Source organism: Condylura cristata, unplaced genomic scaffold (assembly GCF_000260355.1).
Source record: "Condylura cristata isolate star-nosed mole 26May11 unplaced genomic scaffold, ConCri1.0 scaffold00021, whole genome shotgun sequence".
NCBI classification, from domain to species: domain Eukaryota; kingdom Metazoa; phylum Chordata; class Mammalia; order Eulipotyphla; family Talpidae; genus Condylura; species Condylura cristata.
Window position 1 is genome coordinate 28,772,012 of NW_004567122.1, and position 23,061 is coordinate 28,795,072.

The window sequence follows — 23,061 nt, forward strand, 5'->3', positions numbered from 1 at the left end:
GTCACCTCTGGGGTGGGCGGGTATCAAACTCATGCTGCAGTGGCTTTAGCTTCTTACTGCTGTGCTTTAAACCGCTGCGCCACCAGGGAGGGCTCTGCATTGTCTTACGGAGTGAAAAAAACTTAATTCATTCCCTCTTTCTTCTTGCCTCTTCTCTTTCAGCAGCAGTCAAATACATGTAGAGAATTTTCTTTTTTGTAATGTGTGCTTTGGTAATAATGCCTAAAGACTTTATTAATTTTTAGCAATTTTGTCTCTGCTGACTGTTGCAGTGGTTATTTTATTGCTCTCTGTTTGTCTTAACTGTCTTGCCTGAAGTTTGTGGACTTATTCCCAGATACATAATTTGTTCTCTTTACTATTAAAATGTACATTTTGCTTAGGTCTGGCATACTTCTTTAGAGTTAATTCTTAGTTATCTGGCATGAGAAAGCAAGGCTTTTATTGTCAGTGTTCATTCTGTGAATTGAGTTTTGTACAGGCATCTCTGTATAAAATCTCTTCATTATTCTTCCCTATCCATTTTGGATTTATTTGGTGATTTCATTTGAAATAGATTTTTCTGTTTCAATACTATAACTCTTCTTTGTGGTTTCTTTTCTTGTTCATCTTCTATGTTTACATTTCTTTATTAAAATATTTTAATAGTGAAAGAAATGGTGTTATGAACAAGGCTGTCTCTGGTCTTACTCATAAACCTACTTGCTTATTGCTTGCGTATTTATGTATACCCTACAACTGGTTTGATAATTAACCCAAATGAAAAGTATAAAAAGACAGTAATTATAGGTGGTATGATTTCTAGACCTTTGTCCCCCTTTTATGTTATAATCTTTATCTTTTGCACTCTAAGATAGCTGAAGAGAAAAATCTTATTAGGAAAAATCTTTATAGTTAAGCTGGCTGACTTAAAAGTGAGGATGTAAGTTGGCTGGCATCTTCATTCTATTTAGGAGATATGAACAGTTGCTTTTAGATGTTATCTGTGAGCTTGCTCATTGGATTAATGCTTAGTTGCCTTAGAAATGCTATTAAAGATTAGAGAAATGGAAAAGCACATTAATTACTGTCTTTTAAAGGTTTGTTTTAGAAAAAAAAAAGTAGCCCTCTGTTGATAAAGTAAGACCTTTACTGCTAACAATATTTTTTGATTTAATTAAAAAATTTAAATTCTTAAAAAGTATTTACATGGTTCAAAATCAGAAGGCTATAAAATTATGTAATGAATTATAAAGTCTTCTCATTGTTCTCTAACCATCCAGTTCTCTTAGTTTATTTTAATTTTTCTTGCATAGAAGAATAGGGGTGTACACAAGAGGTGTGAGGGGCCTGAGGATTCACCAGAGAGTACAGAACAGGCAGATTTAATGAAATACACTGCTAAGAGGAGCAGTAGGTGAGACAGGAGAGGTCTGCTGGGCTGTATGTGCGTCAGCTCCCTGGTTGGGGGTGGAACTCAAGCCTTAGTGGTGATAGCACTGAGACTTAAACCCAAGTCTCACAGGGAAGCCCCCTTACAGGTTTTTTTTTTATTAAGATTTATTATGCAAAACTGGGATTCAGGCCAGAGATGCAGGGGCAGTGAGAGGATTCACCAGAGACAGAGTGGGGAGCAGAACAGGCAGATCGATCAAGTACATTGCTGAGGGTTGCAGCAGGGAAGACAGGAGAGGTCAGCTCCTGGACCAGGAATCAAACTTGTGCTGAAGTAGCTGCTGCTAGTTTTGTAGTGCTGCACTTTAACCCGTTGTGCCACCTGGGAGGGCCCAGTTTTGTTTTTAATCTCCTTTTGATATACTGAAGTGTTGTGCACACACAGATTAAAGATTTTCCCTGTATCTGTATTAAGTTATATTACTTGATTGTAAAATAGTCTTTATTTAGGTAATTTGCTGACTTCTGGTTTTGTTTTTTACTTTAAAAAATGCTTAGTTAAGTGTATCACATACTGTGGTCTTAAAACCACTGACTCTTAATTTCATACAACCTGTTTTGGCCCATTTTGCAGTCTTTTCTTCACTCCTTAGAAGTCTGTTTCCTGTCTGTCTTTACTTTTCTCCTTTTATGTCACATGTATAAATTCAGACCTCTGTTCACAATCTCTTTGCTGTTGGCAGTAGCTCATAGTCTCTTGCACTGAAGTTGAGAAATCTGCACTTTCTGTTATTGTGTGTCCTGTTTCATGTTTGAGTTGTTCTCTGCCAACTCAGATTGAGTGGCCTTAAACTGGGCACACTTTAACTGTTTTGCATATTAAGATTGTTTCTGTTTAACAAGTAATTGGTATTAATGAATGATGGCATTGTTACCTTTTTCCTCATTGGAGATGGTTTCGAGTAGTTTTCATTTACTTTAAAAACTTTGAAAGAGGTTTTTTTTCCCTCCCTCCATTTCACTTTTTCTTTTTCAGTTTTGTATATGATCTTTAACTCCTGATCCTAACATTTCTCCAGAAAACCTTTATTTGTTCTTTCTTAAGATTCAGTAATATTTGCTTGCTTTGTACCCAAAAGGCAATAACTTCTACATAGTTAAAATTTGCCGATAACCACTACCAAAAAAATGAGAAAAAACCAAAAACTTGCCTAATAAGTCTTTTCTGATGATGGTGGTTTCTATTTTCTAATAACAGATGTATAACATTAGCCATATAGAGGTTTTGTATTCAGCTTAGAGTTTATTGACATTACATAGAGCTATTGTTAAAAACTGGCATGCTACTTTTAGGAAGAAAGTGGACTCAAAAAGAACTTAATGCCAGCAAAGAAACGTGATATTTGCTTGGAAGGTACATCAGCATGATACCATAAAATACCCTTCTGAGCATTACTGGCTTTGTTCTCTGTCCTCAGTGCCTCTGGTGCCTTTAATTTTGTATCCTTCCTAGATTGTCCACTGGATCATGGTGGTTGGTCATCATGGAAGGTAATGCTACATTGCCTGTGGTAAATGTAGACAATGGTGATATCAGTACAGGGGCTGGATGATTTCTGTCTCTTGACAGGTGACATATTCAATATCTGGTTAAAATGGGGTGATTCCCAAACAGTGTTAAAGTGCTGGAGCAGGTTACGGAGGCCTCTAAATGGACTTGACATTAATTTTTAAAATAAATTTTTGTGTGTAATATTTTAGTATTTTTAACACTACTTCAGGCTGTGGTTTATTAACCAAATCCCCTATATCCATGACCACATTTCTTGCTTCCAGTCTCAGCTGAGGTAGATAACTTTCTGTCACTGGCATTGTTCCAGGAGACTCATTCCAGTCTGTTTTTCACTGTACATCCTCCTCTTTGTGCCCTATGTTCTTCTTTTTTCCTTTTCTCCATGGTTATTTTTCTTTTCAAGATCCAGTGAATGCAATGCATACAATAGTTGTATTTGCCTATATTATTTTTTGAAGCACTGTAATCATGAGAAATTAGACTTAACTCTTAGCATGAGCGACTATATAGCAATGTATAAAGTCAAACATATTTCTTAAAATTTACACACACACACACACACACACACATGAGATCTATATACTCAGGCCATGTCCTCTTATGTTCTCCTTTTTTACTAACATCTCCCCATTCCACATCTTTCTCTCCCAAGGAACCAGTCTTAGTACTTTGATACCTGCTGATATAATAGATCTCCAACTCTATACTCCCATCCCCCATGCAGAGTTCCCTTTCAAGTCTCCTGGCTTGCCTCTTACTCTTTCTTTTAATTGCTGAGTAATATTTAATGTGTGGCTAAACGATAACAAATTACTTATTGACTCCCTCTTAAAAGTCTCTTAAAAGAAATTATTTACTTGGAAAAAAAAGTTATGTACTAGGAACAATGTCAGTGTTAGTATCTACTTGATGCTTCCAGTGGCGTCATGGTTTTGATTTTTACTTCCATGGAATTACTGGGTCAAATGTATATACATATTTTTATTTGAATGGATATTGGTAGATTATTTTCCAGAAAAGGCTAAACAAGCTGCAGTCCTACTGGCAATATAAGAAAATAGTGTTTTCATCACATCTTCTCTAATAGTATTCTTTAATTTTTGTACTCTGAAGGGTGTGAAACAGTAGCTCATTATTTAATTTGCATTTCCTTGGCTACATTAATCTCAAGTAATCTTTTTACATATTGTAGGTTATCATTGGATTTGCTCTTTTGTGAATTACCCATTTATGGTGCCCAATTTTCTAATGACTTTGCCAGTTTTTTTGTAATACTATAGCTATGAACTTAGTATCTACCATATGCTTTGCATATTTTGTCCTAAACCTGCCATTTATCTTTTCACATTGCATATTACTTTTTTTTAAATTTAATTTCTTTTTCTTTTCTCTTTTTCCATATCAAAATTTTGTTTTCATTTTCATGTGTATGTACTATCTTCAGCTTTATGGTTAGGGGATTTCCAGTTTAGGATTAAAAAAAAAAAAAAGGTCTCGTCTACCTTAGGTTATTTACACTCACACATCTTTTTGTCACTCAGGAAGAGCAACAAGGAATAATATTAGGATTTATTGTAGGAAATTGACAGTGTAGTCATGGGGGAGCATATTTATCTGAGATTTAATAGTTTATGTACCTGGTGCTGGAGCCAACTGTTTCCAGCCAAAAACAAACAAACAATAGTATGTGGTGACTCCTTTTTGCTTTCCCGTTCTTGTACAAGATTTCTCATGTGGCTCAGGCTAACTTGGAACTATGCAGGAATTTTGGACTATGTTGTTCCAGGCTAGCTTAGTACAACTGATTATATTCCCTTTACAATCTTTTAGCTCTCTGATATGAGGTAAATGTTCCAACATAAATGTTTGCACTATTTATTTAAAAAAAAATCTTTTTGTCCTACTGAATTGAAACACTACCTTTTCACCTATGTTCTAAGTTACACTAACAAATATTTGCTTCAGTTTAAATGGAGAAATGGTCTCAACTTAGTTTTGTTTCAACACTAACATTTTATTTTTCTTTTTGGTCTTAGAAATGTTTATTGGTGAATGATAGGATATTTTTTACATTGACTAACTGTGCTCAGTTAGTTTTAGTAAGTCAGGAATTGCTGACAGTATTAGCTATTACTTGAGCGCTAGAGACCTGCACTAGTGGTTAATAGTTAGAAGAAAACTGTTAGCTCTTCCAAACCTGTACAACAAAGATATAATTCCAAGTTCTTGCTTAAGATTTTAACAGATACACCCAAAAGGAATATGCTATGGCTGTGTATGTGTGTGAAGCATGCAGAAGTATACAAAATAAGAGCAAAGACTAACTCAGTGCATCTAGGAAAGAATTTTCACATTTTAAATGAGCTTCATACAAATTGACATATATTCTAAACACAAATTCTTTGCATATATGTGATGTTTGAATACCTAGTGATTAACTACCTCATCTAGGGCTTTCAGATTTTATAAACTTTTTTTTCTTCCTACATAAGCTTTTAGTTGTTTTAGTTAATGGTCAAAGTGCATTTGTGCTTGGAGGAAACCCAGCATGGAGCTGGTTTAGTGAATGTTTTCAGCATTAGTCCTTCTATAGCATTCTATAGGAGATGTTCACAATTCATATTGACATCACATCTGCAGGATTTCTAGGCTCTGTAAAAAAATTTTAATGATATTATTTTGTTTTTATTTTTATCCACATCTGCAAAATTTGTGTGGGTGCCTGCAGTTTATTTACAGATATACAAGTTCCTAAATGCAAGCAGTGAATGTGATTCTACACATATTCAAGAATGATGCTCTTTTCTAATCAAGTAAAAAGGCCAGTACAAGACTTGAAATTAGAAGGAGCCAAAATTTAAAAAAAAAAAAAATCTGATAAGAAATGAGCTAAATCATCAGTTTCTCTTTGAAATAAATACAGGCTACTTTGTCTCGATCGAGGCTTTTTTGCTTCTATTTTACCCACAACTGAACACAGGTACTTGTTCCTGTATTTACACTTTCTTACAGACTTAGGTGAAAAGTGTAAATACTTGAGAGCTCCCAAATACAGAAAGATAGTGAAAGACAGAATGAGTAGACTGCCAAGCATCATTGAAGAGAAACCTAAGTGGGAGAAGAAGAAGAAGAAAGAACAGTTTGGTAAACTCCTTTGACTATAGCATAAAATACAGACATTTTGTGGTGAAAACAGAATAACAAATTTAAAGGATTATTGAAAATGAGTGAAAGGGGGTCTGAAGGTACAGTCTTATCAATATAAAATGCTTAAGTCACCAGGGCTTCCCTGTTGGTGCCAGCTGTTAAAGTCTCAGCACTAACAAGTTATCTGCAGCTACTGCTGTAGGAATTAGATCTTTGGCCAGAGAGCTGACCCACATGGTTCAGCAGACCTCTCCTGTCCTGATCACTGTTCCTCTCACCAGTGTATTTCAGTAGATCCACCTATTATGCTCCTCTGTCTCTGGTCAATCCTCTACCTGCGCTGGCCCTCCATCTCCTACCCCTGCATCTCAGGCCTGCATCCCCAGTTCTTGTATGCATAAATAAATAAAAATAAATCTTAAAAAATATGTAAGTCATGGGAATATAATGTATAGCAAGTTAGTATTAATATTGAATATTTGAAAGATGCTTAAGAATAGATTTTAAAGTTCTCATCACAAGAAAAAATGTTGTAACTACTAAGGTGATAAATAGAAACTGGACTTAACTGGTGATTATTTCTGAATTATGTTGTATACCTGAAGGAAGTAATGTCATGTGTCAACTATACCTCAAAAAATTCTGTTTTTTCTATAGATGTTTTCCTTTTATTTGCAAATGTTTTATTATATGTTAATTCTTCCTTAACCCTGTATTAATCCTACTCATTAAAAAGGATAATGATGGCTCATATAGTAATTTGATGCTGTATGTAGAGTATTTATTTAATGGGAACATATATTCTGAGTGATTTCTCCCCAGCAATAGCACTGCATTTTCACTGATTCATTCACTCGACATTTTGAATACCAGTTGTAGCCAATGACGGATATTTTTAGTTTTACAACGAAAACATTTGATTTACAATTTGAAGAATAAAGCTTATTCCTACAAGACCCAAACCCATGACTGAATTTTTAACCCTAATGTTCTAACTATTACATTTCCTGTATATAAATATTATTGTGGATGCAGGAAATTACAGAGTCAACAGTAAAGGTTCTTTAATGTCATGGCAGAAAATCCAGTATGTAATGGATAAAACATCTTCATACCTGTTTTCTCAAAATATGTACCTTCTTTTTTCTATCCTTTAAAAACTTAGAATACTGTTCTGCCATTGGATCTTAGTTATGAACACTTGCCTTGAGTTGATATAGAGAGTCCACATTTGGTGGGTGAGATGAGGTCTCTGTCACTTTTTTAACAGAGGGGTAAGCATGTCCCTTTCTATAAGGTGGTATAAGCAACAGAAATTGATTCCTTGTCACTTTCCCCATTTGTATTTTTTCTTCAATGAGTAAGTCAAAATTAATGTAGAATTCTTGACTCTTGTCACAAAAACAAAGTTTTCATCATTTGTCTAAGTGGAGCAATTAATCAATCTTGATTGTAATAAAAATGAAAGAAGAGTGTGCTCCTATTTGAGACATCGAAGAAGTTACTGATTTTTCAGAGGGTCTTTTTTTTTATTTTACTGGTTAGGGAATCATTTTATTTATTTGTTTGTTTATTTGTTTATTTATTTATTTATTTATAAAATAATAGTTTATTTTTACATAATTATGTGCATATTTTCATCTCAGTTGTAATCCCTGTGGGCTTCCCATCACCAAATCACTCTTGTGCCATCACCATAGTCCAGTGCATTTCCTTACCCCCACTGTTTTTGATCCCATTCCCCACTCAACCCCCATAAATTGTCTCAGGGTCTTTCTTTTTTTTTTTTATTTTTTTTTAAGGATTTATTTATTTATTTGTACAGAACTGGGGTACAGGCCAGAGATGCAGAGGGTGAGAGAATTCACCAGAGACAGAGCGGGGAGCAGAACAGGCAGATCGACGAAGTACACTGCTGAGGGGAGCAGCGGGCGGGTCAGGAAGAGGTCTGCCACGCCATGTGGTCGCCTCCGGGGCAGGCGGGAATCGAACTCATGAGGAAGTGGCTTTAGATTCTCAGTGCTGTGCTTTAACCCGCTGCGCCACCATGGAGGGCCTCAGGGTCTTTCTAAAGAGAAAGCATTTATGGAAAGTAAAAGACATTTTGAAGCTTATTGCTCTTCTGAAGTATAAGATGCCATTTTCATCTTTGTTGTCTGTTGTTAAGGTGAAAGGTAGATAAAGGCTTGGGGCTTGTATTAAAATTATTTGTAACCATGCCACATAGTTTAAAACAAAAACAGCAGTTCCACTGAGGTTTCTAACAGTGAAATCATTAATGAACCTCTTATATGAAAGTAACAGATTAAACCATCTAATAAGATTCTTTTCTAGTATGTGTGAGGGAGTAAAATTAACAGGTTGTCACTGTGCAATTAATTTTCTGTTTAATATTTGCATTATGATACGGAGTCAGAAAATATTGTTCTAAAAGTTAGAAACTTTATTTTGCAAATATTTTAAGGGTACCTGATTAAGATTGGAGAAAGGGATAGATTTTTCTCGAGTGAAGAGAACCCAACCAGTTTGCTCCATAATTTACAAGTAAAGTGTTCTGCTTTTAGTTGTGTGTAGTTCCGAAGAGGAAGTCCTTACTGACCCTTGAAAAGAAATCTGTAAATTTTCAAGAGATTTAATTGGGAGATTAATAGTGAAAATTTAAAACTTAAGATGGAAATATTGAGGTTCTTTTAGTACATTCTAGTGAGTGAATGACTTCTTACAAATTTCCCTCTCACTTCCCATCTCACCCATTTTTCTTGAGCAAAGTTCCTGGAGAGAGTATTGTTTTTTTCTTATCCTGATCATTGGTTCTTATTCTTTGCCTATCCTTTAAATAAATCTCCCTTTCCTGCTTAAAATTATGGATTTTGTTTTTCTCAGCAAAACATAAGATTCCTGGATTATATTTTTCTCAGTGCTACTTTGCTTATCATATCCCTACCATCTTCCAAAATTTGGAGTGGCTATTCTTGGCTACCTTGTTAAATTCAAGTATTTTTCCTGGTTCTCAAGGCTGCTTCTTGGATCAGCTGTGAGTAACAGTACTTATTCATATCAGATTTGTGGTTCAGGTTTCAATTGCACTGTGCCATATTGAAATCTTGCTGGTATTTTGTACCATGTTTCAGATTCATTTGCTATAGCATTCTTGGGTACCCTCCCTGTTCTCTGGCTAATCTCTAAGTGGCATATTTTTTTTCCACATTTTTGGGTTTATTCTCTTTTATCAGTTATTAGATACATCTCTCCAGTGAAACCCATAAACTCCTGAGAGTCAGAGCATTATAGTGACTTGTATAGTGAAAGTTATTTAAAAATATTTAGTAATAATAATAAACAGCTCAGACTTTCATGTTTACTATGTGCCAAGAATTGTTCTAAGGGCTTTATATACTTAGTCTTCAGAGCCTAAGTCTGGTGTTATGAGGCATAGAGATTAAACGACTTGTTCTTCAGAGTCTCACAGTAGAGATGCTACACTTTGAGCCAAGTCTGGCTCTGGTGTCTAAGCTCTTAACTACCATGTAATACTGTTGGTTTAGTTGAGAGAAATAGTGTGCTAGATTGCCATATCATAGCTTATAATTATATCTTCCTTTCCTTTTGGTATTTTATTATGAAAATTGTCTATGGAGAAAGTGAAAGAATTATAAAAGACACCAAAAATATATATACTCATTCCTTGTATTCTGTGATAACATTTTGCTATATTTGCTTTAATATATTTGTCCATCCTTGTAGTCATTTTATTGTTTTGATTTCAAAGTCAGTTGCAAATACTTGTGTACTTCATCTCTAAACACTGCAATATGTATTTCATTAAACAATTTTTTTAAAAGATTTATTTATTCATACAGAACTGGGGTACAGGCCAGAGATGTGGAGGGTGAAAGGAATCACCAGAGACAGAGTGGGGAGCAGAACAGGCAGATAGACGAAGTACACTGCTAAGGGGAGCAGCAGGCGGGTCAGTAGAGGTCTGCCGCAACATGTGGATCTCCTCTGGGGCAGGCGGGAATCGAACTCACGCTGAAGTGGCTTTAGCTTCTTAGTGCAGTGCTTTAACTCTCTGCGCCACCAAGGAGGGCCTCATTAAACAATTTTTATAGTTTTGTATACAATGAAATTACAAATTTTAAATGTACTATTTAATGAGTTTTGATGTGCAAATTTTGTAACCCAAACTGTTGTTAACATAGAGAAAAAGTTATTTTTTATTTAGTGTTAAGTATATAAGCTATGTTTCCCTCCAAAGTAAAGCCTGCTTTTCTTATCTTGCATCCATTTTGTAATTTATCACACAAACCCTATAGAGGGTAGAATCATTTCAAGCACCAACTTGGCATGAAGAACATATTTAGAGGTATAATGAACAATGGAATTGTTACAATATCTTCATTCTCACTTCTTTAAATAATGTCTGCAGACCCTTGATTGATAACAGCTCCTTTGACATGTAATATTTATATAATTTTCATGAATTACACTGACCATATTCCATTAGTTTTCCAATGGCACATGCTTTGCTCTAGTGCCTTTGATGTTGACAGGATGCCGCCCTTGAAATCCGTTCTCTTTGGGTTGATGTCCTTTTGATAATTATCCTTTAAAGGTTATTCAGACTGATGCAAGAGAAAAACTTGTTTCTGGACGCTTTTTTATACTCATTTCCTTGCTAATCTCATTCAGTCTTGTAATTTTAAATAACTGTTACCCTGATGATGACTTCAAAATTTATATTTCTAATTAGATCTATACCCTGGAATTGCCATCTCTGCTTGAATGGTTAATAAACAGTTCAACTTTAAAATATGTAAAACAGAATCTTAGTCTTTCCCATCTGTCCCCTTCTTAATTTATCCCCATATAGTGGAATATCTAGGTGATGATTTCACTTACTCAGTGTAATGTCTTTTGACACTTCAGGAATTCTGTGTAAGAAGGAAGAAAACTGACCACTTGCTGTTCGGTTTTCATGTAGAGTAATACATAAATCTGAGACTGACAGCTTTAACACAGTAATAAAGTGGGCTCTTGTTGAAATTTAATAGCAAGTGCCAGTGAGCAGTACAGTACACACTGGCCTGAAGGGGTTGTCAGCAGAAAAGAGGGAGGTATGGTGCAGTGACACTGTCCAACTTGCTCAGAGGAATGTCCTGAGGAGGGAGACTAGTTCCCCTTTCTTTTTACTGCCTGGTGCATTTCAAGGGGGAAAGTTAGGGAGGTTGACCAGAGAGTCAGGATCACTTTTCAGTATAGTTTTTAGTGTGTGCCATGCAGGAGTGGCATCCTACCATGGAATACATACCAGTCCCTGATGTGTGTTTTTTATTGTTTTGAGCAAAAATTGTGGCAGAATAATGTTTTTGTGGTCATTCTATGGAATCCTGACAGAACTGGTATGGGATTTTAGAACATAGACAAAGATACTACCTGTCATTTCCACAAGAATGCTACATTTCTGAAATTTTCACAACCATGTCTTTTCTACTCGTGTCCTCTATGCCTCAAAGCACATTCCCTACCATTATATGACTAAATAAAATTAGTAATATAGCCCTTCACATTCAAGATGTTAAAGGTGTTGGCTAGAGGCTGGAGAAAGTACTAATTTATAAAAGCAAAACAAGCTCCCTCCATACAGAAACCTAAGAGACTGATGTTTCTGGTCTTTGCAGTGTGAATAGACATTTTTTGATACCTGTATTTACACACAGAAAAGTGTGAAAAGACAGTTCTACTTAGTGATTGTGTATATTTCACAAATCGTGTGGCTTAGTTTACAGCTGAAAGGCACTTAGTTGAATTTTTTTTAATTATATTTTTTAGAAGATGGGAGACTAGCAGTAGATACACTACAGCTGAATGGTTTCCCCTCAAAGAGGTGTTTATTTTCAGAACTTTGGGGTGATGAGGAAAAAAGCAGATATAGGAAAAGCTTGTTTGTGTGCTGGCAAATGAGAACAGAGAGCACCTGGGTCAAGAGATTTTGGGAAGTGGAGGAACCTTTAGGTGACGTAGGAGATAGAGATTTTCCTTGTTGGAGAAACTGCATCATAATCTTGGGAAGAAAATGCTGTGAAAGAATTTCTTAACTTGAAAAATCTGGGCCATAAGATCTGCAAATTCTCACATGGCTAAATGTGTGTATTCATTGAGACAGATTTATTCTCAGTAAGCTTTATATTTAAGAGATGTTTGGTAATACAGAGGCTCTCTATGCAGCTGTACTGGTCCATATATACTGTACTGGTTATCTTTGTGTTTTTAGTTCTCATAACTCCTGTGCCCATACCCTTCAGTAATCCTGGCAAATAGGTTTAGGAACCAAATCTGCCGCAATTGGATAGGCAGCTTTCTAAATTAGATGTGGTAGACTTGAAGAACATCTAATAGTCATCTTTAATTCTTTGAGAAGCTTAGATAACAATGAGATTTCTTATTTTGTTTGAAAAATAGTATCTATTTATGATAATGGTAGTTTTCTTTTATGTATACAAGAACTGTGGTACAGGCCAGAGGTGTGGGAGTGTGGGTTGAGAAGAGCGGGGAGCAGAATATGCAGATCAACAGAAATACACTGCTGACGGGAGCCCAAGAGAGATAGGAGAGGTCTGTGGCTGCAGGTGGATCACCTCCCTGACTAGGGATCAAATTCGGGTTGCAGTGGCTGCAGACAGCCTCACAGTGCTGCACTTTAACCCCTTGCTCCACCAGAAAGGCCTGAATCTATCATTTCTACTTCTCCATATATTGCTATCAAAAATAGCAACTTATTGAATGTTTTCTATGTGTCAGCTTGTTCTCAAGCCCTTACATGTATTAAATACCCTGTGGTTGCAGCTGCTGTTATTCCATGTCCTAGGGATAAGACACCCAAGGCACAATGAGATTGAAGGACTTGTCCTGGGTCACAACCTAATTGTGGAGCAAGTCTCTTAATTGCTGTGCTATTTGATCCTGTTGAACTCTAGATGTTTTTTTTCTGATGGCCTACAGAGTGAAATTTACAATTTTATATTTTTAAAAGAATTATTCCTCTATTGTAAGATTTTTTAAAAATTTTATTTTGCATAGAACTGGGGTCTTGTCCAGAGGTGCAGGGGTAAGAGGACTCACCAGAGTGGGGAGCAGAATAAACAGGTCTACTGAAATACACTGACTAGGGGAGCAGTGGGAGAGACAGTAGTGGTCCGCTGTACCTTGTGAGTCAGCGCTCTAGCTGGGGATTGAACTCAGGCCATCTGCATTTTGCTATGTCTCTTTGTTCAGTAGTATGGGTTTCATGGTGGAAGCTGTGAAACTTAAACCCTAGGCCATCAGGGAGGCCCTGATCTTTACAATTAAAAAAGAAATTACACTTAGGATGGCTAGTTTGACTGACTTATTTATCCTTTCAGATGTGTTATTTCTTAGAACATTAGTTATTAAAGAGTCTTACCTAAGAACATTTGCGATTATCATTAGTACTAGGGATGTTGCATAAAATGTTCTCTTCATGATGTACTACAAGGTTTTAAAAATTTAAATTGTAGTCCTAGTCTAGAAGATGTATATTATAATATTGTAGATGTTTTCTGTGTGTCTTTTTTGGGATGGAAACATAAATTGCTTTTCAAAATATGTGCAAGTTCATTCTTGCCAACGTTCCAGGCTCCTGCCTTGGTTCATTCACCGCAGCAGTTAGGTGACCACAAAGCACATGGCATACATGTGTATGCTCTTTAACCTTAGCTTTTTAAAGGGTTGACATGAGTAACAAGTCTGCCTTCTCTCCAAACTCCTTGGAGATCCTATCTGACACGTTTAATTATCATCCCTACTATTCATTTCATTTTATAAATAATCCACGGACTTTCACACTTAAGTGTCCCCTACCCAAGTCAGTTAGTAAGCTAACTTTATCAGAAGAAAATCATTGTGGGTTTTTTTTCTTTTTTTCCTCTTTGCCAAAGAGCAAGGGAGATTAGGGCCAAATCAGAGATTACTAGAAAAAATTATATTATTTCTATACCAGGACTTTACTTGTGATAACAACACTTTAGTATCTGGTTAAATCTCTGTACTTATATCCAATATTTGCATTATAACATTTCAAGATGTTCTTGACTCTTCTAAGATTTGAATGAGACCCTTAAGGTTAAGACGCCCTACCTTTGATCTTTTTAGTGTTTTTCAAGTATTCTGTACATACAAATATTATTCTAAGTTTATATGACTTTAAGTTTATATAACTTTACATAAGTTTTATGAAAATGAATGTTTTTGGAGGTTTTAGGTATTATTCAGTTGCTTTTGCTGTATCTGGGAAGCTGGCCCTGGAACTTTTTTTTTAAGAGGAATCTCTTGGTTCTTATGATCATGAAAATAGGTGGGTATTCCTCAGTTTTTGAAATTAATATAAATTGCTATGGAGTTTTGGCCTGATTTTCCAGATAAAAGTAACTTGGAGAGGCCCTCCCTGGTGGCGCAGCGGGTTAAAGCACAGCACTGAGAATCTGAAGCCACTTCCTCATGAGTTCGATTCCCGCCTGCAGCCTGCCCCGGAGGAGACCACATGGCGAGCCAGACTTCTCCTGGCCCACCCGCTGCTTCCCTCAGCAGTGTACTTCGTAGATCTGCCTATTCTGCTCCCCACTCTGTCTCTGGTGAAGCCTCTCACCCTCCACATCTCTGGCCTGTACCCCAGTTCTGTATGAATAAATAAAAAAAAATTAAAAAAAAAAAAGTAACTTGGAGATAGTGTGCATGTGTGGGAATACACACTATGACCCAAGGATGGAATTCTTGTACTTTGACCACTATTGTGAATAGATTTATTCAGTAAAGTTGGACTTAACTATGTTATTTTTACTTCTCTTTCACCATGGTTCTTGGTAAAAGGTCTCCTGGTACCTGAAAGTTATTTTTTTTAAAAAAAAAAAAAGATCTTGGAGTTTGTTTCTAAGGTTGCATTTTAAAAATCTGGTTTCCAAGTGAGTAAAGCCTCCTTCAGGATTGTTGTATGGCCATTTCTTTATTATGTTGGGTTTCTAGTGGGAGTTTCTGATTTGGAGGCCATAGCCTGGGTTTTACTTTTGCACATCCCTGTATGAAGGTATGTTAAATTGAGTTTAAGGGTGTTGCATGATAGGGATGCAATGTTGTATTTGCCCTTGTGATTGATTGCTTTTTAATGTCTCCTTTATATAGGGAAAGGAGACTCAGTATCTCTTAGGAGTGTTCCAAAAACATTGACCAGTAGAGAGGAAATCGAAACTCATGCTAAGGGGAGAGATTGGAATCACTCTGATTTTCACCTCTTTTTCCCTCCTCACTTTGTAAAAAGACCATTTGTAGTACATTTTGTCTCTCTAAGGGAGCCTTAAATACCCAGCTGGTTAGATATATTTAAAGAAATTTTAAAAATCTCTTTAAACAGTCCTTGAAGAAATTTATTATAAATTTGAGTGGGAACCTGAGAATGTGGTGGCATACAGACAAAACTAATTAAAATAACTGATAAATCAGATGTAACTTGACCTGGGATTTTCAAGATTAAAATGTATGAGAATTGTGTTAAAAAGGTTTGCTTTTAATTCCAAAAAGCTTAGTAATTTGTTCCTATGTGTAGCTTGAAACCACTGCCATCAATGCCCTCTAGTGTGTATAGGTAAGTGTGTCAGTAAAAGTTTGTGCCCTTCTTACTTCTTGAGATTCTGGAGTGAGAGCTCTCCTGGCCTCTGATCTCCTCTTCTCTGGGTGTTAGGGGAAGGGGTGGCCTTATTTTTTCTTGCCTGTATGGTCTGCTGCAGTGGTCCAGGACTGGAACAGTAAGTATACCCTGGAAAGTGAAATTTGTGGCAGCAAACTCCTCCACTCCAAGGCAATTTCTGTCATCCACAGCTGCCCAGACATAGCATATACCTGTTTATTCTAGTCCTCAAACATGGAATGCTCATTTAAAATCTTTCTTTTCCTTTGTCCCATCCATACTTCTTGGAATAGCATCTGGGGTAGAGTAGATCATGCAAGAAATGAGGGGCAGGTTCCAGCATGGTCAGCAGCTGTAGACTTGCCTCCCAGGAGTGGTGTTATTAGTTGCTACTAGGATCTACCCCAATGGGTGTCTGCACTGTAGAGGTCAAATAGCACCCTTGAGTTATTGTTGGGAGGGTGGTAAGTCATATGGACAGCTAGCTGTTTATCCTCTTGCTAAGACTCATGATGAGGGCAGCTTCTTATTGCATGCCTGATATTTATCGCTGTGGTGGATTTTAACCAGATGCCATCCCCTTTACACACACACACAACACCCCCTCCATTCCCCTTCAATACCTTTCTTTCTTATTAGCCTAGTTTTACCTCTATGAATGAAAGACAGGTAATGATTAACTGCCCCTCTTTCAGCTGACATATTTGGCATTGTCGAGACTATGGCACAAAACAGCTATTCATTTAAGGTTCTATATCTGTCACAAATGGTTTGTTAGGCTTCACATGTCAAAAATCGATAGGTTACCAAGGAAAAACTTAAAAAAAAAAAAAGACATTCACTTTTTACAGTATGCACAATTTTAATAACAAAACTTCCCGTACACTGTACTTTGTTATCACCCCCAACCCCCCACTATAATAGTATTTTCTTCCCACCCCCAACCCACTTGCCCCCCTCCTGCCCCACAAAAAAAAAATGGCTCTTAAGGTGATTGAACACAATATGTTTAAAAGATTGTACTTTTAAAGTCTGCATTCTCAGTGTTGATAGGAAAGTTCACCAAACATTCATAGATTAGATCTTTTTTTAATTACCAAGGAAAAATTGGTTAGTTGAAGGAATAGCAGACGTTTCCAAATGTTTGCAATAGCAGTATGAAAAAAGGCTGAACAGTCTGTTTCTATTTGTTTTTGGCCTTAAATTATTCAAGTAGTGCAAGTTTGCCCTAGGTTCCGAAGAGAAATCCTTAGTATTTACGGATTGCCTTACCATTTTTATTTTGTATTTTTCTGGTTGAAACACTTTAACTAATAAGATATGAAAAGTATGTCCCAAATAGGTCTCGTATGGTATTGCTATATTAGGAAAATGATCATGTAAGTCAGTTTCTAAAAAATACTCTTTTAAAATTTCATATTGATATTCACATTTTAGAGAGAAACGGCATTTATAGCTTTCTCTCTGATAGATGTATGTAGGAAGTATGCCTTAAGAAAATGATATGCCTATTTTGAATTTTAGGATTCAGACCTAGGGCTATATACAACTTATTTTTATTGGAAAGATGGAGTCTAGCTCTTGGTGACTAGCATTAGAATAAGCAGATGGGTTTTAATAATTAGTGGAATTGGGAAGTTCAATCAATTCCATTCATTGAATTGGTACAGAAATTAACTTAGGCACATTAAGAAATTACATGTGTTAGTGCAGATTTTTGGCTTAAAAAATTAGTGTCTTTGCTATTTGATGTTGGCAGTGGGTATTCTCTGGGTTGTTTATGGATTTGCAAATTTATCAGCCCACTCTCATTTCAGAAAGGTGATTGAAAATCCCTGGCAAGCTACAGAAATGAATATAAATGATCCCAAACTAGCTTTTGAATACTAGGTTGGTATAGTAGTATCATAGTCTTCTTTAACTTTCCTTTTTCCAAGGAAATTTTATTTTGATTTCCTCTAACCTTGACAATCAAAAAAAGAGAAAAGGAGGGAGTTTGAGGAAAGGTTGTTGAGGATAAAACCACACAGAGAAGCATTGTGTTGCTGGACTCTGCAGTTTGGTTGTGATGCTGTTCCATTCTGTCTACTTGGTAGAGTTCATATGACTAACGGCCTCATCTTCAAATCTGTTCTGACACCACAATACTGACAGACCCAAATTAAATGGAACCCTGCTGTCTGTAGGTAACTAGAAAGGGAAGTTTACACATCAGATGAGAAATAAAAATGTTAGTTGGCACACTGTTAACTTTTCTCAGAAAGCATTACTTAAAAAAACAAAGAAAAAAAGGCAGAGAAATCAGTTATTTTCCAACTGGGACTGTATGTCTTTGTGGCCTTGAGGATGCTATTCCCCTGAAATACTAAGTGGCTTGATTTTCCAATTTAATTTTCTAGAGATACTAAAGACTTTAACCAGTTGATGGTCCATTTGACAAACTGTAATCTTTAGGATTAATGTGGAGATTCCCAGACAATATTTCTCACCCTTCAACTCACAGTTTGAATTAATTTTGGCTGTGGTTGAAATGATGAAAAATTATCCTGTTCTCAGAGCTAGTGGAATTTTATGTGTTCTGGACACAGTTGTATTGTGACAAAGCTGTCCCCTGACAAATGACTGTGGTTACCCTGATAAATGGGTTGGTAAATTTTAATGTGGAATTCTCATTTGTAGGGGATTTCTGATATAACCCCTCTGTAGGGAAGCAGTGAGCTGCTCTCTCTACTCATTGCTTCTGTTCCTGCCTAAGCACATTCTGATTTAAGAAGAGATGAAATGCTCCCTGCTCAAGACCAAATGAACTTGACTAGGCTGAGACTTTGCCAGACTAATCTACCCATCTTAAAAATCTTGAGAGTACATTCCTACCATAACTTGTCATCTTGTCTTCTTTTTGCTGAGACATATGTTTTCTTTGATATGTACGTAGATATCCTTCTCTTAGTACCAAAGGAGAAAAATATAGGATTAAATTTCATGAGATAAACTGTAGTTTAAACATGTTTTTAATTTAGTCAGGGGAAGAAAATGTGCTTTGAATGAAGGGTATCATATTAATGAAAAGATAACATTTTAGGAGATAGTATTTCTGTGAGGATTTAGTTCTTTTTTTTTTTTAACGGAGTAGATGCCAGTGGTAAAAGTGCTCTTTATTCTAAAATCAAGACAGTATTCCAATTACACAGCTTTTGCTACTACATGCATAGAAACTTGTTTATAGAAAATTTCTGCATGAATCAGTAGCTTGCATGTACATTCCAAATGTATCAGTTCTATACAAATCATAATTGAAGAAGTGAATTACTTTTGGCCCTTTTCTGAATGAAAAACGTGCCGTCATTTTTATTTGCTCATTATGAAGTGCTTGCATTGACCCTGGAGAATCTCTTAGACTTTCCCTGTTTCAACTGCAGTAGGTCAGGGTCATTGCCTGTTTGATGCCGATTATGGACCATTACTAGGTTCTCACAGCTGGCTGCTTTTTAACTTCAGCTACTGTGTTTCTCTGAGTCAAATTTCAAAATCCTTTCACCAAAATTCCCCTTTCCTTTTCATTCTCTTACCTCAGCGCCACCTTTGAGTCACCACTGTGTGGCTGCATAGGCATGTGGAGTGTTCTGCCACGACAGGATTTGCCTTGGTAATATGTTGTTCCTTCACGTTAAAGGAACTGCTCTTACAGTGGATATTTGTGTTTATTGTTAAAAGGTGAAATTTTAGCATATAATATTTAGAAAAGGAATTTTTGGGTGGTTTCTTTATACTATATTCTAACAAAAGTGTGTTTTATGCCTTTTGCCACACAATTACTTTTTATTTGATCCTTTGAGATTTGAAGATCAGAAAAGGCAGAAGAGGTTCGAACCCCTTTGTTAAGATATTTTTGATCCTGATAGGGAGGTGAGGAGAGTGAAAGGGGGAAGAGAGAAAAAGAATATGTGTGTGCTTTCAAATCAGAAGAAGCCCAGTCATAGGATGAAGTTGACTCACTTTGTCTTTTTTCTCTCCAAAATAATTGTTAATTTTCTCTCATAAATATAGGATTTAGTACACTAATTAGTAGATTGGTAACTTAAAATTAGTTTAAATAGTCTAAATGCCACAAAACACATTATGTCTTTTCTAAGTCAAACTAGATGTGTGTGATACAAAGTCAGTGCAATGGTTTAGTATTGATTTCTTTGTAATGAGACCTTTCCACAATCATTTGGATTCATTCTTTGAATATATTAAAGAGTCACTCAGCTTATTAGAATTACATAAAAGGTTCTGATTTCTTGATGTGGACTTTGATACCTACTAACCCAGACAAAAACTCTGGAAGAAGAGTGTTTAATATTTACCAGTCTTCAGCATACATGAAATTCTATTTCCCACACTGGCAATAATTGTAGATTTGAATAAATGCCAAATTACCATACAAAAGAACTTTGCTAAATCTTTTAAAGCAGCAAGCCAGTTGTGGTGCTTGGGATGGAGAGCAATGATCAGACTAGTACTGATCTATATCATATTTTGCTCAGTAGCTTATTTCCAAACTGTTTCAGTAAAAATACTAGCTTATGGAGACCTTAGTAAATGTTACACATGACAGCATATAATTACATACATGAAATGTCTTATTTTGAAGTAAGCATTTTTAGACTTTTCAATAAGAGTGCAAATTAATGTAAGCATTGCTTCATTTAGCATTTACAATATTGTTTAATGAAAAAAAATTTAAAATACTTAAACACTTCAAAAACTTATGTCTCCACTTAGTTTGGAAAATTAGGCTTAATGTCACCATTGGTAAAAATTAGATATATATTTATTCCCTACTATGTAAAATAGGTTACTTATCTGATGTAATTTTTGATGATGGTTCATATTATACTTCACATTCTTTGTATGGCAGCTGCTGACACTTGCACTGTCCATAACCATTAATGATGATGAAGGGTCCTTCATGGGTGGGCTCATATTCATTATACGGTCCTTGGTCTGACATGTTTGACATATGGAGTCGTGTTTGGGATCGGAGCTGCCTGTGGTTCTGAATCATTGAGCACTGCCTAATTCTTCTTAAAGTGGGAGGGCAGCACTTCCTGGAGATGAACACTATAAAAATAATAAAAAAGAAAGAAAACAATAAAGCCATTGTTCCTGTAATTACCCGCTGAGTGAAGATGGCATTGTCTGGCTCGGGAAAGTGTTCCTCAGTAGTAACTGCTATGCCTGCAGTAGTTGGGATTTCTTTGTCTCCCACATGGTAACTTGATGAGCTTATTCTTTTTGTATATTCAGTGGTTGGATCTCTATAAGTTGTAGCCATGGCCGTGACAGTGGTTGATAAATTCCAGCAAAGCTGAAATCCATGGACTGCATCTAGAATATCCTCTCCTTGGGTGTGGTCAGGGCTGTGACATAGGATGGAATGCTCCCACCGACCTTGGAAACTGCCCAGCCAGGCGGCCAAAGCACATATTCGAGGGCTGCATTCCCACAGATTTCCAGAGAGGCCAACGGTTGTGAGGGATATCAGGGAATTTAAGATCTTGGAATCAAGGCTGTTTAACTTGTTGTTATCCATGAGGAGTATTTTAAGATTAGGCATCGTTTCAAATACTGTCAGGTCAATGGCTTTGATTTCATTTCCAGTCAGGTCTAGCTTTTCTAAAGTGCCCCAGGTCCACTCCATCCCACATGTCAAGTTGCTGATTTTGTTCCATTGTAAGAAGAGTGTGTGCAGACTGCTTAGCCGTAGGAAATGAGCAAAATTAATCTTTGTCAGCTGGTTGTGCTCTAGGTGAAGCTCTCTCAGTTTGATTAATCCCGCAAATCCATTGCGAGCCAAACTTCGCAAACGGTTTGTGCTCAAATCCAGAAACTCCAGACTACGACAGTCCCAGAACAGGCGTACTGGGATAGTCCGTAGGGAGTTGGACCGTAAATGCAGGGTCTGCAGTTTCCGAAGGCCATAGAAGAGCTCTGGATGCAGAGATGACAGCTGATTAAAAGACAGGTCCAAATTTTGCAGGTTAATCAGTTGCGTAAAAGTTGTGTTTGGCAAGTAAAATATTTTGTTGGAACTTAAGATTAATTCTTTAAGTTTATAGAGTCCTTGAAAAGCATCTTCCTTTACTGTTGAAATTTGATTGTGGTCTAAGTGGAGCCAGGTAAGTTGACTGAAGCTGGCAAATTGATCCCTTTCAAGCTCTGTGATGTGATTGTGCCTCAGGGACAGGCCCAGAGAGCCCTTGTCTGTGGTGTTTGGCACCGAGTGGAAGCCCTGAGAGTCGCAATAGAAGAGCAGCTTCTCGCAGCGGCATTTGGGTGGACACGCCATACCCAGGGCAGGCAGCATTTTTAAAACCATACTCATTGCATATATTGCTGCCAGCATAGGGGCCCCTAATGGCCACTTGAAATGTAAGCCTGCAGAATATAATTTAAGGAAAACAAGAAGATAGGATATTTTTCAGCAGAACATACAGGCTATTTTAAAAACAACATCATCATAACATTATAGGTGAAAGATTGCACTGCATAACATTTTTCATTTGCTGCAGAACAACTAACCTTGTTAGTATGACTAAAACAAAACTTGAGTCATTTAAAAGTCATTTTAAAAGAAGGTAAACATCTATTTTGAGCTACAGATGTTTTTAATTTAACCATACCAAAAAAAAAAAAAAATGTGACGGTGATTTCCCCCATAAAACGCAAAGTCAATGGCTTATTTTAAAAGCGTGATTCCTCGTGGATCCTGCAAGACAAATAAATGCATGGACTTACCCATTCTTCTGAGCACATTGGAGGCTGCATTCAGTCGCGGTTGTTAGACTCAACGCAGTGAGTCTGTAAAAGGCTCTGACATGCTGAAGCAGGAGCCTTTGACCAGTTTCCTGTTTTCTGCGTGTCCCAGGCTTTCTGAGTAAAATAAATCCGCTAGGGCGAGTTGTTTTCCTTTTAGGATATTCCTCTTGAAAGCATTGGTTTCATTTTCTATGATAACTCTGATCCCCTAAATCAGTTTTGAACACAAGTTGTTAAATTTTGTCCTTCTAACTGCTCAGCTGGTTAATCAAACAAAGCTTCAGTGCCTTCTTCCCGCAGCCGTTAGTTCTCTTGGTCTTAACTTGTTGATGGCAGATGGGCTGCTTGTTGCAGAGAAGAGCTTCTGGAGCAGCATGAGTGCATTTACTGAAAAGCTTTTCCGAGAAACGGCACAAGAATGAATTTGCTTATGTGCTGCGACCACACAGAACTGTATATAGGCTGA

The 23,061-nt window shown here is 36.6% G+C and overlaps 2 protein-coding genes across 3 annotated transcripts in view; one reads left to right on the plus strand and one right to left on the minus strand.

The window, feature by feature from the left end:
* The window catches only part of CTNNA1 (catenin (cadherin-associated protein), alpha 1, 102kDa), a 305,980-nt gene that overhangs the window by 222,126 nt on the left and 60,793 nt on the right, over nucleotides 1–23,061 (plus strand). The window lies entirely within an intron of this gene.
* On the minus strand, nucleotides 16,758–23,048 carry LRRTM2 (leucine rich repeat transmembrane neuronal 2). Its single transcript, XM_004686779.2, has 2 exons — nucleotides 22,575–23,048; nucleotides 16,758–22,214 (listed from the first exon to the last, which is right to left on the minus strand). The coding sequence occupies exons 1-2, from the start codon at nucleotides 22,576–22,578 to the stop codon at nucleotides 20,668–20,670; spliced, it is 1,551 nt and encodes a 516-aa protein (XP_004686836.1). The 5' UTR covers nucleotides 22,579–23,048; the 3' UTR covers nucleotides 16,758–20,667.